Consider the following 22431-nt stretch of genomic DNA (forward strand, 5'->3'; position numbering starts at 1 on the left):
AACTGCAAAACTCTGAAGTCTCACTCTCCTGAGAAGCGCCTGCCTTCCTTCCTGCTGCCATGTTTCCTGTATCCACCTGGAGGGCGGAAGTCTAGGGCCTCTCACCTGAGGGCATGGATGCAGTAGACCACCCGGGGCATGTTCTTCTTGTCATAGATGTCTGTGGTCTCCGGGAAGAAGGTCTGGAGGGGAAAGCAGCTGGTTACTGCCGCTGGAAACGTGAAGCAGCACCAGCTATGGAGAGAGGGGCTGAGGCATGGGTCTTCCTCTCTGACCCGGGGAGATACTCCTTTGTTGCCTGGGGCTTCGAAGTCAGCCTCCCCAACCTCCGACAGCCAGCACTGTGGCCACACACACCAAGTGTTAAAGAAAGTGAGCCGAGGCCCAGGCGCAGACGCACATCGCCAGATTCACGGGACACAGGCAAGACTATTGCGGTTAGAGGATGCAGGCCGTGTCCTCCAGGAGAAAGAGGCCCCCTATGCATCCCGTAGACACAGCGAGCCTGTGCCCCTGTGGACTCTCGCCAGGCAGGCGGCATGTTGGGGCGCTGGCCGTGCTCCCTCGGAAGGCCCAAAGAGGCACACGCTGTCCAGGACCACCGAGGGCACAGGGCGTTCATCCCTGTCTCTGGGCCACAGGCCTCTGATCAGTGGGGTCCCCTCGAAGAACTGAGTCCTCCCTCCAAGACACGGCGTCCCATTCCGCCTGGCGACTCCCATGAGGTCGAAGCTCAAAACCTCTTGGTTACTTCAGATTCACAGGAAGGACCCAATCTAGAGACTTAACAGCGTTCCAGCCTCACTGAGGACAGCTGGCCCCTATTACTCCTGCCTCCCACCAAAGTCCCCTTACTGCTGCTTCCTTGTCGCACAGTTGCCTGTAGGAAGAACCCTGCAGAGTCCTATCATGCCTTAATTGGTACAGTTCCTTAGGATTCATAAAGGGAACTCACGCACATCATCCGGTCCTCCTGACAGCTCACGGGGTACACAGGGCAGGGATCACCATCCCCATTTTACAGTCAAGTAACACGCTGAGATCCAAAGGGCAAGGGGACGTGCCGTGTGTGGCCAACAGGGGACCCGGGCCCGGGCCTCCAAGTCCACCACCAAGGGATATGGCCCGTAGCAAGCCCACATCACGCCACGAAATTCTGGTGGAAGGCTGGCTAAATATGCATCCCCTGCGTTGCACGGGGGGTCTCGCTCACTAATGGGGACAGTGCAGCTTAGGTCAGGGGGCCTTCACCTCCCTCCACTTCCCTCACCCACAGGAAGTAGAGGCAGAGACCAAGTAACGTGGTTCAAAGACACCTGCAAGCAATTTAAACCCTCAGGTTAAGTTAGCTAAGGAGACACATGATGACGAGGGCTGAAGGATCCGGGGAGACAAAGCGTGCGTGGTGGGGGTGGGGGGCCGGTGGAGAGTAAAGATGCACCCCAGTCTCGAGGCCCAGCGTTACCGAAGGCAGGCCGATGTGGGCTATGGCCGACAGCCAGAAGTTGATGTTGTCTGTGTGGCGGAAATGCAAGCCAGTTGCCTGAAAGGGAAGGAAAGAGAAGAGAATCTATTTCTACCGTTCTCAGAGCTCCCCATGGGCACAGCCCAGACCGCAGCTTGGAGATCTGGAGGGCGGGGTGGGGGGTGGGGAGCCAGCGGACCCTGCCCTGCAGATTTCCCATACTCCGTCCCCCGACCCTCCAGGAGAGAGTCACAGACGGAAGCCACCAGGAATGGATGACCCAGCAGGACATTTGGGAAGGACGGCAGACGGGGGATCAACAACCTAGTAAGGCTTCCTAGTAAAGGGGAGTCCAGAGGTGAGGCGGGAAGGAGACAGGGCTGTGCCGGCCAGAGCGTGGCGAAGGGGCAGCGCGTCCAGGAAGTAGCTTCACGGCGGCAAAGCCCCCAGGCCTCTGAGCGTAGACTTGGGTAGACCAGTTTGCTCAGAAGCCTCATAGCAGGGGCAGCCCGGGGCCCAACTAGCAAGAGTCCCTTGCTGCTAAGGAGAAGGGCAAGCAAGAGGAAGCAGGCAGAAGGGAGAGGCCTCCCGCCCCACCTGGTACCGCAGCTGCTCCACATCATAGATCTTCTTCAAGGGGACCACGGCGGGTGCAAAACAGTGGCCCAGCTTGGCCAGCAGCACCCCGTTCCGGAGGCTCTCCTCCAGCTCCACGGGGGGAGGAAGCTCCTCCTTCAGGCAGGCCTCCATCCAGCTGAAAGCACCAGAGCAGGACTGTGCCTGCCACCCACCCTGGCCCAGCTCCCGCCCCTCCCCCAGCTCCCCTCTCTGCCCACTGTCTGGGTGCTCCCACCTCACCCCAAGCCGCCCCGGACACTGGGATGGCCAGTCCTCAGCCCCCTCCACCCCTGAAACTCCTCCCGGTCAGATCCTGAACCCGCGCATCCCCGGTGTGGTTCAAACGGGCCAGAACCTCCCACCCGGTCCGGTCACGCAGGCCTGCTGACCACACCGAACCTGCTCGCATCTGTCATTCTGCATGTTTTCTGGGAACCCAGGTACTGAAGGGTTCTGTCCGCCCCAGTGACCTACACAGCTCATAGCCCAGCTTGGAGGACGATGCGGGTAGTGGGGAACCCCCAGGCTTGGTGGGAGGGGAGCAGCACACAGGGCCAGGAAGGCCACAGCCCTCCGAGTCAGAAGTCCTGCTTTCCACACCATCCCCCACTTCGCCTTCGGAGCCTCACTCGTACAACTTGCAAAATGAAGAGAACGCGACCTGTACGGTCTCTGCCTCGGCAGTAAGTGAGCTAACGAGAGCGAACATGCTGGGGACAGAAACGTAAAGCATCATTATCACTGATGGTCGCGCGAGGGGCACAAGGGAGAGCGTAAGCGTTCTTCAGATGGGCTTTCCAGGCTTCTCCCTGTACGACGTCTACAGGAAAGTGTCTGTTTCCAGAGCGAGCCAGTCACACCGCGCTGCACTCCGTGCCTTCCCTGCCACAGATGCCTGCTTTCCTATCCACTCATGCTATCTGTTTTCCTGGAGAAGATTAAAAATACGCTATTGATTAAAAGGACAGAATGAACCATTTCCTGCTGCCTTAGAGCCCACATCCATTTACAGGAAACACGGGTACAGAGGAACAAGCTGGCTGAAGCGAGGAAAACAGACAAATCCAGGAGGGGAGATGAGCTACGGGGCACATGAGCCGGTTTCTTCACCAAGTCCGTGACGTAAAGAACTGAAAAGGGGAGGTGGGTCATCCTGGATTAAAGAAGATGTAAGAGACACAACGTCGGATACAATATGTGAGCGTTTTCAGATCCTTATTTGAATAAGCCAGCTGAAAAACAGGCTATTTTTTTCAGACAATCAGGAAAATTTGAAAATGGCCTGGGTATGGACCTTCCCAGGATTGATGAAGGACTTATTTGGCTATTATAATGGCATCGCGGTTAGTATGTAAGCAGATGTCCACACACTTTAGAGACAGGCAAGGACGTGTGTAGGGGGATAAGAGGACGGGGTGTTGTCTTTGTCCGCAGTGTGACCGTCTCCGTGGAAAATCGGAAAGAAGGCGACACAAAGCCTCCGGGACCCAGTAAGGAGCGCAGCAAAGCTGCGGGACGCGGGCTTAATACGCTGAAGTCAACCACTGTCCCATATACTGCAGCGAACAGTGGGATTTGAAAAACACACACGGTTCCCATTAGCACCCCCAAAATGAAATACTTAGGTCTAAGTCTAACAAAATACGTACAAGATCTCTGAGGAAACCTACAAAACCCTGATGAACAAAATCAACGGAAAACCACACTACGTGGAAGACGCCCCACGCCCTGTACTGTGAGGACGCCAGCTCTTCCCAGCTGGATCCACACGCTCGGAGCCATCCCGAACGAACTGCCAGCCAGTTACGCTGTGGATAGCAAGACCCCGATCCTAAAGCCTGTATGCGGAGCCTGAAGGACCAGGAGAGCCAACACGACATTGCAGGAGAAGAACAGAGTTGGAAGACGGACGAGACCCAACTTAGCCACAGGAATCAAGGCAGTGTGAGAGAACAGACAGACCAACGGGACAGGATGCAGAGCCCAGAAACAGACCCACGTAAACACAGCCAGCTGATCTTTGACAGAGGAGCAAAGGCGATCCGATGGAGCAGAGATCATCTCCTCAACAAATGGCACTGGAACAGCGGGACGTCCACACGCAAAAGAAATCCATCCAGAGGCTGACTTCACACCCTTCACAAAAATCAACTCAAAAGGGATCATCAGCTTAAATGTAAAATACAGAACTATAAAACCCCTCGAAGATAACACGGGGGAAACCTAGGTGACCTTGGGTGTGGCGATAACTTTTTTTTTTTTAAGTAATCTTCGTACCTGACGTGGGGCTCAAACTCACGACCCCGAGATCAAGGGTCGCATGCTCCACCGACTGAGCCAGCCAGGCACCCCTGGCAATGACTTTTTAAATATAATGCCAAAGGCACAGTCGTTGAAAAAAAATAATTGGCCAGCTGGACTTAATTAAAATGAAAAACTTCTGCTCCAGAAAAGACAATGTCAAGAGAATAAGATGAGACACACTCTGGGAGAAAATATTTGCAAAACACACATCTGATAAAAGACCAGTATCTGAAATACACAAAGAATGGGACGCCTGGCTGGCTCAGTCGGTAGAGCATGTGGCTCCTGATCTGAGGGTTGTGAGTTTGAGCCCTGTGTTGGGTGTGGAGCTTATTAAGAATGAATGAATGAACGAATGAACGAATGAATGAATGGAAGCAAGGACTCTTAAAACTCAACAATAAAAGAACAGCTGATTAAAATATGGGCCACAGATACCCATCAACGAACACCTCACCAAAGACACACAGGTGGGAAAGCACAGGAGAGTTGCCCCACACCGTATGTCATCCGGGAAAAAATGAAATAGAAGCAATGAGATACCATGTCACCTGCTGGAATGACCACAGTCTGCACACCGTCTACACCCGGTGCCGCAAGGAGGTGCAGCACCAGGAGCCCTCGCTCACTGCTGCTGGGAAACCAAAATGGTGCAGCCGCCTTGGAACACGGCTTGGTGCTTTCTTACAAACCCAGAATTTTCCTACCATACAACCCAGCTCCCTCACCCTGGGTAATTGCCCACAGGAGTTGAAACATACGACCACAGAACAACCTGCATGCAGGGGTGCCTAGGTGGCTCAGTTGGTTGAGCATCCAACTCTCGATTTTGGCTCAGGTCATGATCCCAGGGGTCCTGGGGTCAAACCCTGCATTGGGCTCCGTGCTGAGCATGGAGCCTGCTTAAGATTCTCTATCTTCCTCTGCCCCTCCCCCGCTTGTGCTCTCTATAGAGGGATGGATGGATGGATGGATAGATAGATAGATAGATAGATAAAAACCCTGCAGGCAGATGTTTATAGCAGCTTTGATGGTAAATGGCATAGCTTGGAAGCAACCAAGAAGTCCTTCAGTAGGTGATCCCTCTCTGCCTTTCCCCTGATCACGCTTTCTCTGTGTCTCTCTTGCTCTCAAAACTAAACTTAAAGGGGCGCCTGGGTGGCTCAGTCGGTTAAGCGTCTGACTTCAGCTCAGGTCATGATCTCATGGTCTGTGAGTTCAAGCCCCACATCGGGCTCTGTGCTGACAGCTCAGAGCCTGGAGCCTGCTTCGGATTCTGTGTCTCCCTCTTTCTCTGCCCCTCCCCTGCTCGTGCTCTGTCTCTCTCTGTGTCAAAAATAAATAAAAACATTTAAAAAAAAAAATTAAAAAAAAAAAAAAAAAGGAATGAGCAGTCAAGCCCTGAAAAGACACGGAGGAATCTCAAACGCACGTTGCTAAGTGAAAGAAGCTAGTCTGCAAAGGCTACGTACCTTATGGTTCCAACTATGGAGAAACGATGGAGACCGTAAAAAAGATAAGTGGTTGCCAGGGGGCGGGATGCGGGGACAAAGAGGCAAAGCACAGAGGATGTTTAGGGCAGTGAACTTACTCCAACACACCACACTGACGGATAACGTCATTCTACGTTTGTGACGCATTCCACAGGGTGTGCGACACCAAGAGTGAACTCCAAGGTAAGCTGCAGGCTTTGGGGGATCACGTGTCAAGGTGAGTTCATCACGTGCAACAAACGTACCACTCTTGGAGATGCTGATAGTGGAGGAGGCTGTGTATGTGTGGGAGCAGGGGGCATATGGGAAATCGCTATCCTCCTCTTAACTTTGAGCCTGAAACTGCTCTAGCAAGATAAAGTCTTAAAACAAGAAGAAGAAAAAAAAAAGATGGGGTGCCTGGGGGGCTCGTCCATGAAGCATCTGACTCTTGATCTTGGCTCAGGTCATGATCTCACGGGTTCGTGAATTCGATCCCTGCGTCGGGCTACGAACTGTGAGTAGGCTACTCTCTCTCTGTTCCTCCCCCGCTAACCTGCTCTCTCTCTAAATAAAAAAATAAACTTGAAAAAGAGAGAGAGAGAGAGGTGCTATTTCAACTCTCCCTCTCCCACAGAATGGGCTCCTTTTGCATTGGCTAGGGGGCAGGTGCCTGGGGCGGGCAGGGAGGGGATGGGGCTCCAGAAGGAGGCAGCCCCTCCACTTACCGCTTGGCTTCCTCCAGCCGGCACAGGTACTGATAGGCCACGTTCTGCCGCCTCTGCTCGTCCATTTCCTCGGCTGTGAGGCGTTCATCTGAGGAGTCAGGGGGATAAGGTCAAGGTGGGGAGTATAGGACAAAGGGCCATAGCACTGAAGCTGCTTCTTAACAGACTTTCTTAGGCAACTCTGCCCAGTGACCTGGATCACCTCACACGTCGGTGCCCCTCTTCCCGACAGCCCTGGCTCCCATCTCCAGCCCCCACCCCGTAAAGCCGCTCTGGTCAGCACCTGCAACAGGGGGCTCCCCTGTGTCAGAGGTGTTCCCTCCTGTTCCTCTCCAACCAGCTCCTGACCCCTCCTTCCCCTCCATTTCAAGCCCTTCCCTCGAGGTCTCCCCACACGGATGTCCAGACCCCTCCTCCGTGGCTGGGAACTTAGCTCCGTATTCTATCCCTAATAGCCTCTGAGTTCTCTAAGACCTGGGCCCGTGTCATCCTCCCCAAGGACCCTCCCAGAGACTTAGGCTAACAGGACCAACGGGACTCACCATCCCACAGCCACTCATTCACGTGCTACCTTCTGCATGTCAGGCCCTGGGCTAGCAGACCCTTACTCTCAAGAAACAGATTCTCAGGGCGCCTGGGTGGCTCTGTAGGTTAAGAGTCCCACTCTTGATTTCGGCTCAGGTCATGATCTCACTGTTTGTGAGATCGAGCCCTCCAGGCTGATAGCGAGGAGCCTGCTTGGGATTCTCTCTCTTCCTCTCTCTCTGCCCCTCCCCTGCTCGCTCGCTCGCGCTCTCTCTCTCTCTCAAAAAATAAACATTAAAAAAATTTTTAAGAACAAACAGGCAGAAAGGGGCAGAGGGGGAGGTAGTTCAACAAAGGGAATCGTGGAAAAGGACAATCACTTAGGACTAAGTGGAAAGAGAGAGAGTCTTAAAAGATCACAAAGCTATCTTTACTCTCCTTTCTGGTATAAGTCACTTGAGGAGGAGAATAATCTCCAAGCTCAATAAAATGCAGATAATACTCTGACCCCAAACTTGAGAACTGGGGTCCCTTAAGTGAGAGAGCACACGTATTGTGCCCTCCCACAGCCCCCCTCCTCCTGTCCCCCACCTCTGGAGTCTCCTTAGGGAAGACAATACAAAACCAGACGCAGTGAGACAAAGTTGCACGCACACACACACACAAGAAATAAACACAGAGGGCCTGAAAAGAGACAGAGCTGAATCAGTCTGTCTTTGACTCAACACTTCATGCCAATCCTACTCTTTACCTCATTTCCTTATCGTGCATATCCTGCAACATGATTTGGAGGAGGGGCAGGGCTTGTTGGAACCGGCAGTTGAGCAAGTTAAAACACACACACACACACACACACGCACAAAACCTCCGCGTTCAGATCCGAAAGGCCCAGCCAATCATAGGAAATCCATCGGTTCCCTCCAGGGAGTGTACAAGGAACAAGTGTTGGCTGCTAAGCACGGAAAATCGACCAGTAAGGGAATGACATCACCTCAGAGCCCCGAGCTGAGGGTTGTGTGAGATGGGCGGGGCTTTGTACACTCATGGGTCTTAAAAACAGTCTTCCTGCCCTTCCAAGGTCTGAAACTAGCTTCCCTTCAACAGAACGGGGAACGGGGACTTTGTTTTTTGAACGCTAACGGCAAGGAAGGGGAAGGGGCGGAAGAAAGAGATTTCGCCTTTCATTCAGAAGGTCAAACAGAAACCTTTCTGCCACCACACCTCCTGACCCCGGTCTCTTTCTCAAGCAGTGTATTTGCAAGCGCGGCCCACGGACTACCTGCCTGATTACGTGGGGTGCGGGAAGCAGCGCAGCGGGCTTGCTACAAACGCAGAGAAGGGCCCCAGTCCAGACCTGCTGGAGCTGAAGCTCTGGGAGAGGGCTGCGGAATGCGGATTCGAAACAAGCCTCCTGGGTAATTCTGACCCTAACCTTTGAGAGGCCTGATCTCAAAGCGGCATCAAAAGCCGAGGTCTCTGGGCGTCCCGCCCCCCCCCCCCGCCTTCCCCGCGTAGCGCTGGGCGTGCAAGCCTGCCATCCGTAACTGTTGCCTTTCTACGCGGCCACCCAGGCCACCTACACCCGCTCAGCCCCAGGGCCCCGGAACGTGGGGATGCGGCAGAAAGGTCGGTAAGCTTGGAAGCGCGGCGGGGTCCGGCGTTTCGCCGCTCCCGGTGCCACTGCGGCCCGCCGGAGACGCGACTGGGGGCTCCCTCCCCGCGCAGCGCAGGCCCGCCGCCCTCCTCGGTCCCCTCCGCACTCACACGGCGCCGGGCCCGCGCCCGCTCTCCGCCGCTCCATGTTCCTCCTCTTTCCAGGTTTGAATCTCCCGCCGCCCGGCCACCGCCCTCACCGACGCCGCGGCCGGAGCGCACTTCCGGCCAGGCCGCGGGGGGCGCTGGGATTTGTAGTTCCAGGCCGCGCGCGCGCGCGCAGGCGCAGGAGCGCCGCCAGGTGCGGAGGCGGAGGCCGCCGCGGGTGGGGGAAGGGCGGGGGGAGCCGCCCTCCCTTCTCCGCCCCGCCGTGGGCGCCTTGTTCCTCTAGGGCTCCTCCGCTGCTAAGGTAGCCTCTGCCCTTGCCGCCGTCATTTCTCCCAGGTGTCCCCACGGACCCCGCTCCGCTTCCTGTAGCATTCTTGGTTCCCGCTAACTTGCGGGCCAGCTTGCACTGCACTAGATGGTGCGGATGCAGAGGTAAATCAACATGATTAATGCCTTAAAAGCCGCTGTTCTGGAATCGGTGACAGATCTAAAGTCAAATAAATTAGAGGTCAGTGATACTCAGAGGGACGAGGTCACTGCTGCCGCGAAGCTAAGGGCAGGGAAGGTCAGGAAGACTTCCTAGTGGAGGCGGCAGCTGATCTGGGTTGGAAAGGGAACAAGAATTCATCAGACTGAAAGAGGAATTTCAGTCCGTGGAAACAGCATGTGCAAGAGCCCGGAGGTGAGTTCAGGAAATAAGAAGCGGTTCGCTTTTATCGGAGAACGACGCTCGGTCGGGGAGACGCGGGAAGAGAGCCTGGAGGGGCACGGCGGGCGCTGCGGTACCTCGCGGGGCGCTGACGTGCCTGGAGGTGCTCTGGGGGGCTGTCACGAGCCGAGGAACACTTCGGACCCAGGGCAGCGCCAGATTCCGAGTTTATAAAGACTCCTGCAGCCGGGCGTGGAGTGGGGGATGGCTAGGGGCAGAGGCCAGTGGAGACGGCAAGGCAGTAGCACAGGTGGAGATAGTAAAGTCTGAACTCGTAAAAATAATTCTGACACCTGTCCTGAATTTTATTTTATTTTTTTACTATATTAACTAGCAGGCTTCCCCATCTGGTGTTTCTCCTTTTGCCCTCCCCTCCACCCCCTCCCATGCCTCATTCAAGCAAGGAGGCAGCCTAGGTTCATAGCCTCAGGGGAGGGATGTGAAGGGGTACGAAACAGAAAACATCCAAACCTTCAGAGGGACAGAAGAGACTCAGGGCGGAGACAAAACTGGGAGATGTGGGGTTTGAAGACAGGGGGTGCTCCCTGAGATCAGAAGGGATCCCCTTTGCTCTCCACCATCAGGAAAGCACAGAGAATCTAGGCTCCTGGTGATAGAGGTCGCACTCCCTGCTTTCCGGGCAGCACAGGACCCTGACAAGGAGCAGTTGCATAATGAGGTTGTGCAGAAACTCCCCGGCTGAGCCAGAAAGGAAGTACCCGGATGGGTTAACCTCACTTCTGCTTTGGGATGAGGGCCCCTGGTCCTGTCAGGGCCAGGTCCATGAGATGAAAGGAGGTGTCGGTGGATAGTAAGTAAATGGCTGAGGACCCAACGGGCCTTCCCTCTCAAGTCTTAGCGTCCCATACTCCCTGCATCCTGGGAGAAAGGAGGGGACAGAGATCCCGACTCATATTGTCTCCACCATCCCAGTGCAACAGGGGCTGAGCAGAGAGGTATTTCTCGCATACCAGGGTTAGGGACCAACACACAAGAATGACACGACACGCATCTGGTGTTGTTGCCTCCTGGTACTATATTTAGCATTATCTTGTTTAGTCTTCACAAGAGGGATGAGGGAACCGAGGCTTAGAAATGTCATACAGCTAAAAACTGGTGGCACCAAGACACAAGTGCAGCCCCAAGCTTGAATTCTCCACCGCTGTGCGCTAAGCCGCCTCCATGGCCGTGGCTATGAAACAGCGGAGGAGGGCGCGCTGGGGAGAGGTTTCAGAGGTAGAACCGTATGACCCAGAGCGGAGGAGAGGGGTCACGGATGCCCCCCGCGTTCCCAGCTCACGGACTGGGTTGGTGGTGGGGCAGCTAACACTGGGAACATGGGGTCAGTAGATGGGAGGAAACAGGAATTTTGCTTGGACGAAGTAAGTCTAGAGATAGGCATGTAGAAATTATTGGCGGGAGGCGGGGGCACGCCTGGGTGGCTCAGTTGGTTAAGCTTAAGCGTCTGAGTCTTGATTTCCCCTCAGGTCATGATCTCATAGTGATGAGATCAAGCCCTGCATGGGGCTTTGCGCTGACATCGCAAAGTCTGCCTGGGATTCTCTCTCTCCTCTCTCTCTGCCCCTCCCCAGCTGGTGCTCACTCACCCTCTCTCTCTCAAAATAAATAAATAAACAATAAAAGAAATTATTGGCTTATCAGTGGTGTGAAAATCAGAGGCGTGGATGCAGTGTTCGTGGAAGTGTGCGTAAGGTAAGAAAAGGGCAGAGGGCAGAGCACTGGGGACCGTTAGCATTTAAGGGGTGGACAGAGGGCCCAGCAAAGGAGACAGAGAAGGAACTGTCCGGAGAAAAGAAAGAGCCAGGACACGGGTCCTGGAAGCCCTAGTGAGGACGGAGTTGCAAGGAGATGTCGGATAAAGTGGGGGGGTCAAACAAGAAAATGATTCGGAAATGATCACTGGGTCATTGAGAGGTCGTTGGAACCTCGGTGAGAGTAGTTTGAGTCCCTGTACCTCCCTAAAACCTCTCCTCTTAAGGGAAGGCTGCTGACTGGGCACAGAGGAGCTGCCTGGCAGGCCCTGGCTGGGCTGTGGGAGCGTCCTGGAGGCCAGCCCACGGGAGGGAGCTGCAGGCAGCTGGGAAAGCCTGCGGGCACGGGCCCTGTCTGTGGCACAAGGCACTGTGTCTGCAAACCGCAGACGTTCAGCAAACACTGTCCAGCCGTTTCAGGGGAGCCCGACTACTTCCTGGTAACTTGGTTTCTGGCGAAGGCCTCTCTACTTTAAAAGAGGCTTCTGGGGGTGCCTGGGTGGCTCGGTTCGTTAAGTGTCTGACTTCAGCTCAGGTCATGATCTCGCAGTTTGGGAGTTCGAGCCCCGCGTTGGGCTCTGTGCTGACAGCCTGGAGCCTGCTTCGGATTCTGTGTCTCCCTCTCTCTGCCTCTTCCCTGCTCATGCTCTTTCTCTCTCAAAAATAAATAACCATTAAAAATTTAAAAAAAAAAAAAAAGGCTTCTGCCCCAGGTAAATGAGGACACTTGCTTTCTAATGCCAGCCACCCTCAGCGAGTTAGCACAGTAGGGGCCGCTGTCACGGGCCTGCTGTCCTCTCATTAAGCAGAACATGGATGTTGCAGATCAGAGCGGGGGCAGAGAGACTCTTCTGATCTCCAGGCCTTTCCTGACCATCACCTTTCCCCGCGTTCCCAAACGTGGAATGTACCCACACAGGAGCACAGTGTGTGTGTGTGTGTGAAAGGGCTCACTTCTAGGACAGCCCAGGCTTCATTAAAGCTTGCAATCCCAGTGCAGTGGAAGGGACCCTGGGCTAATCAGCCCAGAATCAGAAAACCTGGGCACTAACCCCAGCTGCATGGTTCTGTGACCTCAGGCAAGTCCTACCTGCTTTCTGAGCCTGGTCCCCTCCTCTGCGGAATGAGAGTTTGGCACAGATGATCTCTGAGGTTGTAACCAGGCACAAGCCTGTCACGCTTTGGCTCCTTGCTTAAAGTGAGGGACTTGAGGGGTGTGTGCAGAGGTGGGCAGTGGTGGGGCAGGAAGGGCGATGGAATCCAGGTAACTGCCCAAGTGCCATCAGTGATTCAGCACTGGGATAGGTCGTCTGAACTGTCCATCAAAAAATTCCCTAGGAGTGGAGGGCGGTGCCTGGTTGTCTGGTAACCCCGGGGCTTTGAGCTAAGGGCTTGGGGAGGTAACCCAAGCCAGAGGGATCATTCCAGAAAGCCGGCCGCAGAGAGGATCGAGGGAGTTAAGGTATCCTGTGGCTGGGGCCCCGAGACCTGGTGGGGTTAGCGCGGAATGTCCCAGGGATGAGGGCCTTGAAGGCAGGATTCCTAGGTGTTCTTAGTTGCAGGGGGAATTTCTTTGAAAAGAGAGACATCTCTGCCTGCCTCTTCCAAGAAAGAGGGGAAAGAAGGAAAGAAATGGGGGGAGAGGGTGCTGAGCGTGCAGGCCCCAGTCTTTACCACCCTCCCCCCGGTCTCCTGGGAAGAGAGTTCAGGAAAAGGCTTTGCCTTTCTAGGAGAGAGATCCTAACAGGGAAGCACATGTGATGACTGGAGCAGGGGGCCCAGAGCCAGCCAGTTGTGGAACAAGAGGCCCCGAAGTGGGGCGTGGGCATGAATGGCTGGACGGCATCCTCCGTCCTGAAAGCTGACTCCTTGCCGATTCAATAGCCCTCTCAGCTCCGCGTCCCCGGCGCCCTGTATGGCTCACGGGGTGCAGCAGGTGCTCGCCGAGCATCTGTTGGGCTGACCCGACCCACACCCAGGAGCGCCTAGATTGTGAGTGCGAGGGTGTCCGTGGGGAACAGTGATGGTGGAGGAGAACAGATGATGGAGGGGAGGCCCTGCGCGTGCTCCGTTCAGCTGCCCTTTCGTTTGCTCGTTCAGTGAATGTTTTTTGTGTTGTGGTAAGGTACACATACCTTTTTATCCCATCAAGCCGTTTCTAAGCGCACAGCCCAGTGGCAGCGGGTACACACGCATTAACGCATTAGCCATCGCCTCCAGCCATCTCCATCTCATTCGATGGACGTTTATTGAGGACCTACTATGTGCCAGACCCTAACGTCGTTCCAAATCTGGTAGGAGAAGTAGACAAGAAAGTCAGCAACTTTCACCCGGTGTGATAAACGCTGGAAAAGACACGGGCACAAGGTGCCGTGGGGTCCGGAAGGACCCAGATGGCTGAGGGAGGAGGCTTTCTGTTACTTGAACTGGGTCCTGTAGGAGGACAGAGAACGCAGTTGGGACGTTGGAGTAAGGGCTGATGGGGCGCCCAGTAGGGGTGCGGAAGCGGAGTGCGGTGGCGGCAGCGAGGAGTCCTTACGGCCCTGGGGGCGGGGTTAGAGCTGAATCACCCGAGAGGGAGCCTGCTTTGGAGGAAGCCCAGGGTGACATATTGACCCCCCTGCTCCCCAGTGTCAGCACGATGTCTTCCTCCAACCCTGAGGATACCCCCCGAGAGCCTGAGTCTGAGCCTGAACCCTCAACCTCCAAGCAGAAACAGAGGGGAAAGCGGCCACAGCAAGAGGCCAGCGTCCACGCCCTCACCAGGGCTGGCCACGGGGCGCTCCTGGCTGGCCGGAACCACGAAGCCCTGACCAGCTTCCAGAGGGCCTTCGTCCTGGCCTCGGAGGCCCCGCAAACTCACGACACCCCTGTTCTCCGGGCCTGTGCCTTCAACCTGGGGGCTGCCTACGTGGAGACCGGGGACCCAGCCCGGGGCCTCGAGCTGCTCCTGAGAGCCCGACCTGAGGAGAAGGCGCAGGGCAGGCGTCATGGAGACCAGTGTTTCAACGTGGCTTTGGCCTACCACGCCCTGGGCGACCTGCCTCAAGCTTTGGCCTGGTACCACAGGGCCCTGGGTCACTACCAGCCACTAGGTGACCATGGGCAAGTCCAGGCAAAAATGGGAGCCTGCTACCAGGCTCTGGGACAGCCTGAGCTGGCAGCCCACTGTCTGCAGGAGGCAAGCCGGGCCTACGCCCAAGCAGGGCAGCCCCAGGCTGCGGCCTTGGCCTTGGGGGCTGCGGCGGGGTGTATGCTGAAGAGCGGGCGGCATGGGGTGGGCGCGGTGACGCGGGTGCTGGAGGAGAGCCGGAGGCTCGCTGAGAGGAGCCCTGAGCACAGACTGCTGGGTGAGGCCTGCGGGCAGAGGAGAAGCGGGGTCTGGGGAGATCAGACCAGGCGATGCTCTGAGACGTGGGGTGCAAGCGGAGGCTTTTCCGAGGGCTGGGGAAAGGGCCGGAGGACCCCAGGAGAGGGGGACGGGGGCCACACAGGGACAGCTGCAGCTGACCTGCCTGCCCGTGACCCTGGCCACTCCCTCCAGGGCATCTCTATAACGACCTAGGCCTGAGCTACTGCCAGCTCCAGCTGTTCCCACTTGCAGCGGAGGCCTTCCTGCGGGCCCTGCCCCTGTGTCGCGGGCCGGGAGAGGAGGCCATGGTGCTGAGAAACCTCGGGACGGCCCACAGTGCCCTCGGCAACTACCGGCAAGCCCAGGAGTGTCACCAGAAGGCTGCTGACCTGCATGGTGGGCACCAGGGGCTGGGGGCTGCGTTGGGACTGAAGGACTAAGGCGGGGGGTGGGGGTGGGGCTCCAGCCGGGGCCCGAGGCTGGAGCATGGACGGACCTTTGGGACTGGTTATGAGGCCAGGAAGTCCAGAGCCAGGAGGTGAGGGCTGGGGGAGCAGGAGATGGGATGGCCAGACAGGACGGTGGGTTGAGGGCCCGGAGACGAGGCCTGGGGCTGGGGGGGACACGGGGGCGGGGGGGCAGAGGGCAGAGCCCCGGGCAGGAGAGGAGCCTGATGTGGAAGCCAGTGCCTCTCTGATTAAGTGGTTGTGTGCAAGTGAGTCCCTGTCGCTCTCCGAGCTTCGGTTGCTGCACGTGCAGGAAGGGAACTTTGCCGCTTCGCAGGGTCAGGTCGCAGGGTCGTTGCCCAGCTCAAGGTGGCCAGCGGGGGTGGGGGGTGGGGTGCACTCAGGCCTGAGGAGAGGCCTCCGCGGTGCAGCTGGAGGCGCGCGGGGTCTGAGCGCCGGGACTCCCGGGGGCCCGGCCTTGGCCGCCAGGGGATACGCCTCAGAGGCCAAGGTCCCCGCTTACGATGGGGTGGCTCTGTCGTCAGGCTCTGGGGGGCAGCGGCGGGAGCAGGGCCGGAGCTTTGGCAGCCTGGCATTTGTACTGAGCCAGCTGGGGGACCACAGGGCAGCCAGAGACAACTACCTACACGCCCTGCAGGCGGCCCGGGACACTGGTGAGTGGCAGGGGGACGGGCGGAGGGTCCCCGGGGCCGGTGGGGAGGGTCAGGCGCGTGGGGAGCCGCCAGAGGACCCCCGGGCTCTCTCCCCAGGGGACACGAAGGGCCAATGGCAGGCCTGCGAGGGGCTGGGGGCTGCCGCAGCCAGACTGGGGCAGCACGACCAGGCCTTGACGTACTATAAGGAGGCGCTGGCTCGGAGTCAGGTGAGACCCCGCGCCCCAGAACCTAACTCTCCCTGCTCCCCTCCTCTGCTGACACTCCTGCCTTCGCCTTGTCTCCCCCACCACTCGTCACCCACCAGACACACTGGGCACAGTGTGCTGGGCCCCGGGACACTGCTGGCAGGAGGGGTTCGTCTGTCCACAACTGTGCGCAGGCGGTGACGGGATCCCGGCAAAGGCCCGGGGCTGCGGTAGAAGAGAAGGAAGACGAAGCCCCCTTCCCTCCTCCGCCTCCTGTCTCTTTCCTCCCCAATCCCCAGAGGACCCCCCACCACCCCCGTTATCCACCCTCCCTCCAGAAGGAGCCAGACTCTGTGCGGGACCGGCTGGTGGCCAAGCTGGAGGACGCCATGAGGACCCACCTGGCCCGGGCCGGGCTCGTCCCCACGCACGCCCTGGTGAGGTGACACCTGAGACAAGGAGTGGGGGCGGGGACAGGTGGCCCAGAGAAGGGGGTGGTGGCAAAGCAGAGCTGATGCCCTCAGGGCTGCTGCCCCGGGCTGCTCGTGTGTGTGTTCACCTGCCCCAGAGCCCGCAGAGTGGACACGTGTCGCTTTTCCGAGGACACCTGCGGGTAGGGAGGTGGGCGGAGTGGGGGGGTTGTGGCCCGTCTCGCAGCGCTGGGCAGTGCCAGGCCTTTGCCTGGGTGGTCACTAGCCCGGAGGCTGAGCCCTACCCAGAGGAGCCGGAAACCAAGTCCCGGGCTGCAGTTCTCCAAAAGGCCACACGGTGGCGGCGGTGCTGCGGTTCCGGGTCGGGTGGGCTCTCCCTGCGTCTGCACCACCCCCTGGCTCTCTGGCTCCCCCACCCTCTCTCCGCCTCCCTGCCTCTCACCCCTCCAGATAACCTCGGGGAACCTCCCACCCAGGAATTAAAATTATACTCGACTATTTATTATATTTATTTAATGGGATTCATGTCTTCTCTTAAAGACTAGGACACTGTATTTATAACTTGCAAGTGAAACTAAATTAGCCTGGTCCGGGCAGAGGACTGGACTGGGGAAGAGCTGGGGTCCGTCTGAAGGCAGCCACCGACTTCCTGTGACTTTGCCCCTGGAGGCCCCAGGCAGGATGAGGTGGAGGCCAGGCTCTGGCCATGTCTGTGAGCCCGAGTTCTAACTTGAGCGTTACTAGCGCGGACCTTGTCACGGATTTCCACTCTCAGAGGCGTGGCCCATCCCAGTTAGCGTCTAGCACCGCTCTGTGTGGGGCCGCTGCGTGTGGAGGGAACATACGCTCGCGGATATGTCACAGCGGGTTCCCTTTACTCCCCCGCCATCCCCAGACTTCGGCTCCAGGGAGGCCCCAGGCTCCAGGAGGGCCGGGAAGGGGCAGAGTGGAAGTGAGGCACAGGTGAGTGGGGTGGGGCCGGGGCTCCGGGGCTCCACGGGGGTGCGGACGCTGGTGGGGTTGGGGCCGCGGCCACGCAGGCACCCCAGGGAGGGGGGGGGGGACGTGTCCCTGGTGCTGCTCTGCCTCCTGTTCCCCACCCCTCCAGGTCTTCGGGTGGGTGGGAGGAAGAGGAATTGGAGGAGGGCCAGGAGGAGAGAGAGGACCAGGCCCCACCGGATGTCCCCCCCGCGTCTTGGGCGCAGAGGCTGGAGTGTGAGTGGCAGCAGGCTGTCCCTAGCTGTGAATCTCCTACCTGGACACAGGAGCACTCTCTCCCCCACGTTGGTTTCCTGGATGCCCCCGCCTCCCCCTGGGTCTGCCACTGAGGCCTGACCAGCCCCCGCCCCTTCCTGCTCACCTCTCAAGGCCCTGGCCCAGTCTCCCTGACCCCTTTCTCAGTCACCTCTTCCTGGCCGCTTCCTTGGCTTTCCTAACTTCTAGAACTTTGCATCTTAGAACACCAAGTTTTATTGAAAGCCTACCACGTGCCAGGTACGGAGACCGAGTGATTTTCTTGCCCTAGCTCACCGTATACCAGCCTCGTCCCCCAAAGACTTCGACCTCTGGGGCCAGAGCTGTTTGCTACTTGCTATTCACACTTGAACCCCCTGTCTTCCGTTCAGTGTGTCGTCCTCCGGGCAGCGGTGGGCGGCCCAGCTTTGCCAAGCGCCTGCCCCATACGGAGGGTAGTCTTTCGTGCACCCCGTGCCAGCGCCCGGTGAACGTACCCCGACACGCACCCTCCTTGTTCTTCTCCCAAAGTTTTCTCTTTGCACCATGTGGTTCTTGGCGCAGAGAGGCCTGTGATGAGTGTGCCCATCCCTCTCTATCCAGGTCCAGGATCCAGGGCCCATCTCCCGCTTGGAGGCCAAGGCCCCCTCCGAATGGAGCATCCTGGCATTCTGGTCCCCAGTGGCCCCCAAATCAATAGGTGGGTCCCCGGGGGAGGGAAGAGGCCTGGGGAATGGATGAAAGGAGTAGGAGAGGATGTGGCTTTGGATGGTTTTAAGGGGGGTGGGGGAGATACGCCCCCAGTACTTGGGGGCATAGTGCTTGGACCCTCTCTGTCTGCCCTTGAGCAATCTTTTTTTTTGTTTTTTTAAATATAATTTATTGTCGAATTGGCTAACATACAGTCTTGGTTTTGGGGGTAGATTCCCATGGTTCATCCCCTACATACAACACCCAGTGCTCATCCCAACAGATGCCCTCCTCCATGCCCATCACCCGCTTTCCCCTCTCCCCCACCCCACCCCGTCCACCCTCAGTTTGTTCTCTGTAAGCCCTCGAACACTCTTAACAACACTCACGCAACTCTGGAGCCCTGGGTGTCCCCTGTCTTCTGCACAGCCTGACCGTAGGCCTCCCAGAGAGGGAGAGTCCCACTGAATGGGGGGGCGTGCAGCTCAAGCTTGCCCCCTCCTGCCTGGGGCCCAGTGGCCAAGGTGAAGGCTGCCCTCTGCTCTGTCCCTGGCCGCTGCCCCTGGCAAGCCCTCCCCGACTCCCGCAGGTCGCCCGGATGGCCCAGGGAAACCCCAAGCAGGAACCCTCAGAGGAGACTCACCAAGTCTGGCTTCTGTACGATCATGTGACTCCACTCTGCTGGCCCGGAACGCGGCCTCTGTGCTTCCTCCGCAACACTCAAACGTTCCGGGTTTCTGGGACCAAGCCTCTTCCCGGGGGTTCAGCGCTGCATGGACACGTGATGTGCCACCATTGACAGATGGGCTGCTGTGCACATTGAACAAGGGCTTGGCGGTCTCGGCACTGAGATGTCCAGTTTGCTCCTCGCTGGAAGTTTGGGGCTCAGGGGGCTAAAGGAAGGAGGAACATGGACAGTGAATTTCCTTCTGGATCCAAACCTAATGATTGCTAAGGCCCTTGCCAGTTCCAAAAGCTGTGACATGTTGGCCAAGAGGCTTTGCAGTCACTGACGTCTCCAGACGTCTATTTTCTCGAATGGGAAACGGGGATATAGCCCGAGAGAGGACACCTCTGAACGCACTGCTGTACCGTCGCGGGTTTGGGAGGCAGCCCCGCAGGCCTGTGGGACAGCCGCGATGAGCGGTCACACGGCGATCACACAGGGCACAAACCACACGGTGCTTCCTCCTGCAGTCCTCACAGTGGATGACCCCCTTTCCCAGATGCGGAAAAGACAGCACCAGGGTTAATGAGTTTGTCCTCTCAGGCTACACAACTAGGCAGTGGGGAAGCCGGGACTCAAACCCAGGCCGTCAACACCTTCTAGAACGTGGTGCAGTTCCGCGCCTCCACCCCCGCCCCAGTCATGCTGGTGCTTACCAAGAGCTGACCATGTTGGTACCAAATGTGCTTACGCTGGCGTATGTGTTATTGCAATTTGTCATTTAATTAAATATCATGCAAACTGGTGAACCAAGTGTGAAAACAAGCACCGTTTCTATGAAAACTAAGTCGAATCCTTAGAAGTCTTGATTAAGGTGACTCAATTCAAAAACTACTATTGAATTAGGTGGGACCAAGACAATTATCACATTTGGCTGCAAAATAATAAAAGTCTAGATGAGTTTTGCACTTAGATTGCTTCAACCACGCCACTCGCTGTTCCCCCCCCGCCCCGTGAGCAAACTGGAAATCACAGGTGGTCCATTTATGCGCGAAGGATGAAGAAGTCAGTCGCGGCCTGTTCTCCAAGAAGAGACCCTGGCCACACGTTGACAGACGGCAGATGAATGTATTTTTTTGTTTTAAGTTGAAATAAAAGAACCCATTCCAGGTCGTGTCAGAGAAGAGGGTTTCCACTACACCGTGAACTCCTCACCGTGAGATTTTGAGGATTCATTAAAATATCTGCCGAGGGCCTACCATATGCCCAGCATGCCACGAGCTGCTGAGGACACTGGGGACACGGCCGCTCACCTTTCTTATTGTCTCGTCAGGTGTTGGGGGTGTCTTGATTTGGATGCAGGTTCACCAGCTGTAACAGAGTCCAATGTAATCTACCATTTATTTATTTTCTTTAAAGTTTATTTATTTGGAGAGACAGGGAGGGGCAGAGAGAGATGGGGGGAGAGAGAGAGAGAGAGACAGAGAGAGAGAGAATCCCAAGCAGACTCTGCAAGGCCAGCCACGGGGCTCAACCCACAAACTGTGAGATCATGACCTGCGCTGAAATCGAGAGCAGGACGCTTAACCGACCGAGCCACCCAGGAGCCCCGTAACTGTGCCTTTAAACAGAGAGAACTTTACTCCTGTCTCACGTAAGCAGTCCCCATGGAGGCGGTGGCTTCCTGGAGCTCAGGGAGTCAGGCAGGACGCTCTGCCGTCCCCAACACAGCATTCCCATGCCATGTCCTAAACTGGCTGCCCCACCCACGGCATAGCACCTTCATTCCTGCCGGTAAGAAGGAAAAAGGAAGTGGAGGAAAACCTGCGTTTTTTAGAAGGTGCCATCTGGCAGTTTCAAGTCATTTCTGCTCGGACCTCATTGGTCAGAGTTTAGTCACATGTACATGCCCAGCTGCTGCAAGGGAGACTGGAAAATGTAGTGTGTAGCCGGGCAGCCGTGTGGCCACATAAAACTCCGGGGTTCTGTTGCCGAAGGAAGAAAGGAGAGTGGATTTTGAGGGACAAGCAGCGGCAGCTGCCACACGGGAGTATCACCACGGGGTCAGGCCAACCCCATGTCAACCGTCACTGACTCTACTACGGAATAGCTGTATTATCTTAGGAAAATGACTTCTCTCTGTGCTAGTCAATGTCCTCATCTATAACACGAGGATAAAAATGCATCGTAGGATCGACAGGGTGAAATGTGTAAGCATCCAGAACTCAGGAGTGCTCGATCCATGAGCCTTTAATAAATTGGTTTTGAAGGCATTTCTCAAAGAAAACTCTAGAAGCCTGGAAGCAGAAATAGGATGGAGTAGGTCTTCGGCTCCACTTCCTGGGGACATGGGGTGAGATATGCTTGTGTCACTGTCCTATACTTAACATCTCATCAGAATGAAGATAGCAATGACAACCCTTTAATTACATATTTCCACACCACAGAGGGCAGTTCAGTACAGAATAATGCCTTAGAGTGCAGACTCTAGGTCAGGCTGTTTGGACCCTAGCTCCCCCTCCACCAACAGCTACCGCTGTGTCATCGGGCACGTGGTTCAACACCTTGAAGCCTCAGTTTGCTCTCCTGTAAAATGGGAACGATAACAGGGTTGCTGCAAGGGTAAAATGAGCTGATTGATGTTAGCATGTGGCACATGTAAGTATTCAAATGTTATCTGTCAAAAAAGCATGCTCCATATTGTGTTTTAGAAATAAATCTTCAGGGGGCACCTGGCTGGCTCAGTTGGTGGAGCGTGTGACTCTTGATCTCAGGGTCATGAGCTCGAGCCCCATGTTGGGTGTAGAGATTACTTAAAAACAAAAAAAGAGATCCTAACAAAAAGGGGAAGGACTTCTACATACTGGTGATGGTATAAAATGAATGAGGTCTTGGATAAGATTATCCAATTGTAAGGTACATTACAATTTAGATGTAAAAACCCAATTTCCAGCCACAAACACAGTCTAACAAAAACAATTTTCCACCGCAAATGCAGTCTGATAAATTCTATTTCATACAACAAACATGTAAAACAAACATAGCTGGGGGACAAGGGTACATCTTACAGGAGATGATAAATCTTTTATAATTCAAAAGGAGAATAGCAGAAGAGTAATTAAAAGCAGGGGGAGTTCTTGCCTTTCTCAGTGAACTAGCCAGGATACAATTCATGGCACAGAAAAATAACATGGAAACAGGACCTTCACCTGGTTAACTACTTTATCTTAATGTCTTAGTGGTAACTGGTGTGTCATTCCCAAGACTTCCCCCCGCCCACACTCCGCGGCTTAAGTATGTGAGAGTGTGTGTTTGCATTCTATTTATTTAGTTATTTTATTTATTATTTTTGAGGGGGGGTGCAGAGAGAGGGGAACAGAGGATCTGAAGAGGACA

General features: G+C 56.1%; 2 protein-coding genes and 1 long non-coding RNA gene across 10 annotated transcripts in view; 1 reads left to right on the plus strand and 2 right to left on the minus strand.

Moving 5' to 3' along the window:
• The window catches only part of IQGAP3 (IQ motif containing GTPase activating protein 3), a 35019-nt gene extending 25922 nt beyond the window's left edge, over window positions 1-9097 (minus strand). The window contains exons 1-5 of the mRNA XM_027048635.2: window positions 8877-9097; window positions 6588-6675; window positions 2063-2219; window positions 1466-1543; window positions 106-182 (exon numbers count right to left, since the gene is read on the minus strand). Coding sequence (XP_026904436.2) covers window positions 106-182; window positions 1466-1543; window positions 2063-2219; window positions 6588-6675; window positions 8877-8913 — 437 coding nt within the window. The 5' untranslated portion in view covers window positions 8914-9097. The remainder of the gene's footprint in view (window positions 1-105; window positions 183-1465; window positions 1544-2062; window positions 2220-6587; window positions 6676-8876) is intronic.
• TTC24 (tetratricopeptide repeat domain 24) lies at window positions 8076-18920 on the plus strand. 8 transcript variants are annotated; one of them, XM_053208905.1, is made up of 11 exons: window positions 8079-9555; window positions 10167-10393; window positions 11227-11295; window positions 13986-14704; window positions 14899-15102; window positions 15698-15826; window positions 15923-16035; window positions 16353-16451; window positions 17341-17408; window positions 17554-17660; window positions 18282-18920. In XM_053208905.1, exons 4-11 carry the CDS (start codon window positions 13996-13998, stop codon window positions 18548-18550), a joined length of 1698 nt encoding a protein of 565 aa, XP_053064880.1. In that variant the 5' UTR covers window positions 8079-9555; window positions 10167-10393; window positions 11227-11295; window positions 13986-13995; the 3' UTR covers window positions 18551-18920. The 8 variants fall into 8 exon arrangements, with proteins under 8 accessions (XP_053064883.1, XP_053064884.1, XP_053064880.1 ...); XM_053208904.1 differs by having other exon boundaries at window positions 8079-10393; XM_053208906.1 differs by lacking the exon at window positions 10167-10393 and having other exon boundaries at window positions 8080-9555.
• Window positions 16942-20445, minus strand: LOC128312955 (uncharacterized). The gene is made up of 2 exons (XR_008292985.1): window positions 20349-20445; window positions 16942-19261 (listed from the first exon to the last, which is right to left on the minus strand). It is a non-coding gene; the product is annotated as an uncharacterized LOC128312955 (long non-coding RNA).
• Window positions 20446-22431: the final 1986 nt, after the last annotated feature.

The sequence above is a fragment of the Acinonyx jubatus genome, chromosome E4, assembly GCF_027475565.1.
Source record: "Acinonyx jubatus isolate Ajub_Pintada_27869175 chromosome E4, VMU_Ajub_asm_v1.0, whole genome shotgun sequence".
Taxonomy (NCBI): Eukaryota; Metazoa; Chordata; class Mammalia; order Carnivora; family Felidae; genus Acinonyx; species Acinonyx jubatus.

Coding starts and splice junctions, on each gene's coding strand:
- TTC24 (XM_053208904.1), top strand. CDS start 13,996: ATGTCTTCCTCCAACCCTGAGGATACCCCCCGAGAGCCTGAGTCTGAG. Junction 15,103..15,697: donor GAAGGCTGCTGACCTGCATG/GTGGGCACCAGG, acceptor CTCTGTCGTCAG/GCTCTGGGGGGCAGCGGCGG. Junction 15,827..15,922: donor GCAGGCGGCCCGGGACACTG/GTGAGTGGCAGG, acceptor CTCTCTCCCCAG/GGGACACGAAGGGCCAATGG.